The following is a 5000-nucleotide window of genomic DNA, read 5'->3' on the forward strand; positions in this document are numbered from 1 at the left end:
TCATGGATCACATTCAAGATAATTCTTACCGTAAGAGAGATTCCTGTTCCTGTAGCGGCGGCTGTAATATACGGAGTAGGGCTTCCATTATAAACCAAATTATACAAGTATCCCTTACTCGGCGGATTCAGTCCAACTAACTTCACCTTAACGGTATCTTAAAAGAATAAATATATCGCATTAATTTAAAGTCTTTATTGCCAAAATACTGAACGACTTCAACCGTGTACTGACATCTTATTATGAAAGCCCTATCGTCACTTTGTATCTCTACCGAATCCCCATAAGTTTGGGTTAACTCCAAGACCAAACAATGTAAAGATACTTGTACGACAAAGGGAATGTTCATATGGAGGTGGGGGACTGCGGGTAGGTGAGGTACCCCGCCTACGCAGTATATTAGTTTTTTGCAGTATTGCCCGTTCCCGATAGCCCCTCTACTAGTTGGTAACTCTCTGATAGAAAAAAAGGTTTCCTGTTACAAGTTGTTAGGGTTCACCTGTCGGATAACTTAACATGAAACGAGCATGTCCCTCATATTGTAAAGAAATGGAGTAAGCGGCTATACGCAATACGTGCTCTTAAGGAGTGCGGACTAACTGATAGGCAGCTTCTTCTAGTCTATTGAAAGCATCACCAGATCTGTGTTAGAGTATGTGAGCCCCGCTTGGGCTGGCCTTACGCAATACTTAAGTGACCACATTGAATCGGTACAAAAGAGGGCGCTAAAAATTATTTTTATGCCCCTGTGCTATGGGGACGTGCTCAAGAAATAAGGCTTAATTTCGCTGCGCCAGAGGAAGGAGGATACGTGCATAACATTTCTCAAGTGAAGTTACTCTTCTTCACACCTTCTACGCAACTTAGTGCCGCGTGTTGTACACACAAGACTCTTTGCCCTTAGAACAGGAGAAACTGTTTCTGTGCCTGCTTCCGAGATTTAACAAACTCGGAAACTTTTGCTCCATCAAATACCAGAATCACGTTTAAAACACAGGCGAAATATGATATGTCTTAATAGAAATAGTATTTAATATTTACATAGTACTTAATACTTACATTTAATTGATATAGACAACGTTTGTATTTATGTGTCACAATTGCCCTTTTCACGGTTAGGTTTTCTCATTTGCATTACAATATAATCTAGCATGTATGTGAGGCAGTTTCGGGCTATTTTGTAGTCTTAACCCGAATTTGCCTCACATTCGACCACGTTAGATTACATTGTAATGCAAATGAGTAAAACTAACCGTGAAAAAGGCTATTCAGAAGTATTTGTATGTAATTATTGACCTGCCTTGTAATTCAATTTATGCTGCAAAAAGGTTGAATAAACGATCATCATCATCATCACCATTGTTATTATTATTATTATTATTATTATTATTATTATATTATTATTATTATTATAAAATAAAATAATTATTATTATAATAAACATATTCATAAACATTTTTATCGATTATATGTATATATATACATATATATATTTTTTTAATTCGTTTTTGTTTATTGGGAATAGTTTTTTAGATTTGTGATTGTTTTACATACCTATAGATATATGTTTTATTCACCTGCCTTGTAATTCAATTTATGCTGCAAAAAGGTTGAATAAACGATCATCATCATTATTATTATTATTATTATTATTATTATTATTATTATTATTATAAAATAAAATAAAATAATTATTATTATAATAAACATATTCATAAACATTTTTATCGATTATATGTATATATATATATATATATATATATTTTTTTTTTTTTTAAATTCGTTTTTGTTTATTGGGAATAGTTTTTTAGATTTGTGATTGTTTTACATACCTATAGATATATTTTTTATTCATAAATTATTATCCTCAATATGTTTTACTTCTAAGAGCTTTTTTTTTGTTTTAATTTTAAATAGTCATATCTGTTTTTGGCTAGTTTTGGGAAAATTATATTCTTCTTTTTATTCCTACTTTGCTCAGCAAACACACCCTGCAATCTATTATAGTTTATTTGTGTCTTTGTTTTATCGTGTGAAAATTATTATTATTATTATTATTATTATTATTATTATTATTATTAATATCCCCGGCGACTGTGGTGAGGTTTCCAAATGCTATCGCGTGGTCGCTAAGCACGAACACAAACAAAGATGGCCGGATGGATGTTACCCCAGTCAGGCTTCAGCATTCACATGGAGAAAACTCTCTCCATCTAATTAATCGGGTTACACGATCTGGGTACCCGCCTCAGTGAGGTACCCCACCTCTCATGTGAATATATGATCAAGATAAAAAGAGAGATTGGTTACCCCATCGAGGCAAGGTACCTCATCTACCCTGGGGTCCCCAAACTCCATATGAACAAGCCCCGGCATTGTGGCATAAGGCAATTTAAGCATCGAAGAACGGCTATGGTAACGATTGTGCCAAAAGGGAAGAATGTTATTGGTTACAAAACGAAAATAATTTTGCTGCACCTGCTGCACCCATTTAAGTCCATTTCTTTGCCGTGCTGTGTGAACAACAACGTGAAATAACCAATGATTTCAGGTTTTGATAACGGGAGCCCGCGGATGATACGATAATAAACCGACCGTTCAACTTCTACATTTACTTCTAAACCGTTAACAGCAATCCAGTTATATGATCAATAGTTCGCCCGTTTGTACAATCGTGGACACATCAATGAAGTTTTCGTTGACTTTTGCCGTTGTCCTTGCTTAAACTAGAGCAGTTTTCAATCGAGTGTCGTAAAACCAAATACCAAAGTAATTACTTCGACCAATCATAGCAGATGCAAACAGCGCAATGAACCAATCCAATTCCGAAACAATTCCATGTAACTTGCTCAAAGCGCGGGAAAAATCCCGTCTTCAAATAGTAATTGGTTTTGGTCTTCCTTTTCATTGATTGATTGATAAACTAGTGCGAGATCTTTCAGTGAACCAATCACCACGCGTAGAAATTGCAATCGGGTAATTACTTTCGACAGTCATTTGAAAACTGCTCTATAATAATTTGGCAAGCAAAGTGTATTATGGGGAATTCGAAAATGGAGAATGTAGCCACTCAGTTGAGAGCGGGTCAATTTGTTGGGCCCTTGTGTTCCCGTGAGAAGACTTGATGAAAGAAACGTATATATTTAAGTGCGGGTTTAGCTGTGCGGGTTATGGATGAAAGTAAAAAATGATTCTCGCACTTGTAGAGTGTTTTCACTCACGTGATCAGTAACCTTGTTTTTCCACCGAAACAAAAGGAAACGTTTGCATGATAATAGAGCTCAATTCCCGGAGGATTAGTTGGGTACACCAACCTGGCCACCGTTCCATTGTTTAGGAACACCAACATGGCCGCCGTGACGTCACGTGTAAACGCTCTATTTGGACATTTTGAGCAATTCCCTCTTTCAGACACCTGAACAATTCACGAAGTTTCAACGGGACTCGGATCCATACCTCTGCAGAGGATTTGTACCGACCACCTCTCGCATTGTCCCACCCGGTGGGGAACAGAAATTTAGTTTCCATAAAAGTATATTGACTACCGTAAGGAAATTTCATTAGAAAGCTCGTGTCTCGAGTGCTAACCCTTCGTTAGACAACAGGGGCACCGTCTCAAGGAATAATTTTGTAAAGGAAGGTGGGCTAGAATTTCCGATTATTTGAACTCAGACTTTCGAGGCGCACTATGATTTTAGAACACATTTCCTATATTTTGGAAACAAAGATGTGCTTGGAGTATGCATACTTACCATTACTTGAGCAAGTACTGAAATACTTGCACAGACTGAACATGTCGGATAGCCTGGACGTATCTACCTGAAGCACCAGTTGTTTAAAGGTGGATAACGCTGTCCACCGGATAAACTACTGGCCTGTCCGAAGTGTTATTGTGCTTTGGGTCACGTGTGAATGCTAGCAGAGATAAACTACTTGAAACTACTCTTAAGTCTGATGGCAAGTAAGCAGCTATCACAGTTTTTACAGACCCAGTTCTCCAAAAGTATATTAACACTATTTAACTGTTAACACTGTTTGAAGTTTGTCCGTCAAGAAAGCCTTAACAATCTTAATTTATGCTGAGAAAAAAACAAAACAAAAGTCTAAGTCAAAATTGAGTCTTATGATCCTGTGGACATTGCAGTTTACCGTTCCAGTAATCCAGGATTATTAGCTGAAGGCCCATGTTAACCGATTGCAAAAGACATGGGGCGCCGCGTTGAATTTCGCACAGACGGAAAATTCGAAAATAACCCAATTAAAACGCTGGAACTATGCCACGCAATGTCTATTGAGATAACATGAACCTTTACTTAATGAGGTTAGGAAGACAAAACACTCCTACTTTCGGCGTTAGTTATGCCCAATTCACCATCTGTGAAAACGCTGGTATTGTTGGGTTTAAACTTGATCACACCGTTCTTCACTGGGTTCCACAGTGTGTAAGTGCCATTGCTGATAGGAGGAGGCTTTGAAATGAGAAAATACGTAATGAGTCACACAACAAGCCATCTGATGATCATGATGCTGTCGAAAACAACAAATATTGAATCAACCTCTGAACAGTTATAAGTAGTTTCTACACCATCAGACGTATTATTCTGATGGGTTTAACGATATCATAAACTACTTACTTAGCATCACCACTGAGTGTTCTGTCCAACACTGAAATAAAGGTGCCCCACTTTTAAATATCTTCCGCAATTTGTAATAAACTGCCTGCCGCACTTAAGCTTTGTAGAAAATATTCATCGAATTTTGCATCAAAATAAACTGCTGCAAGTATGTTATTCAATATCGCGACGAGTGTTGTTTCAGTGGTTTGACAGAACCATAGGTCTCCCTTGTGATGAGCCTTCATGTTCTCTGATTATTGTGCGAAACATTTCAACGAAGAGAATCGATCCAAAATTTAGGTAAAGCTGTAAAAAAGGATTTACAGATATGCAGTGATATATACAGTAAATAAACCAATAAAAAACATTATTTCTTTTCCTTTA

General features: G+C 36.9%; 1 protein-coding gene across 1 annotated transcript in view; it reads right to left on the reverse strand.

The window, feature by feature from the left end:
- The window catches only part of LOC138059019 (uncharacterized), an 8441-nt gene that overhangs the window by 1622 nt on the left and 1819 nt on the right, over positions 1–5000 (reverse strand). The window contains exons 2-3 of the mRNA XM_068904512.1: positions 4346–4469; positions 30–157 (exon numbers count right to left, since the gene is read on the reverse strand). Coding sequence (XP_068760613.1) covers positions 30–157; positions 4346–4469 — 252 coding nt within the window. The remainder of the gene's footprint in view (positions 1–29; positions 158–4345; positions 4470–5000) is intronic.

The sequence above is a fragment of the Montipora capricornis genome, chromosome 8 (genome assembly GCF_036669925.1).
Source record: "Montipora capricornis isolate CH-2021 chromosome 8, ASM3666992v2, whole genome shotgun sequence".
Lineage (NCBI taxonomy): Eukaryota > Metazoa > Cnidaria > Anthozoa > Scleractinia > Acroporidae > Montipora > Montipora capricornis.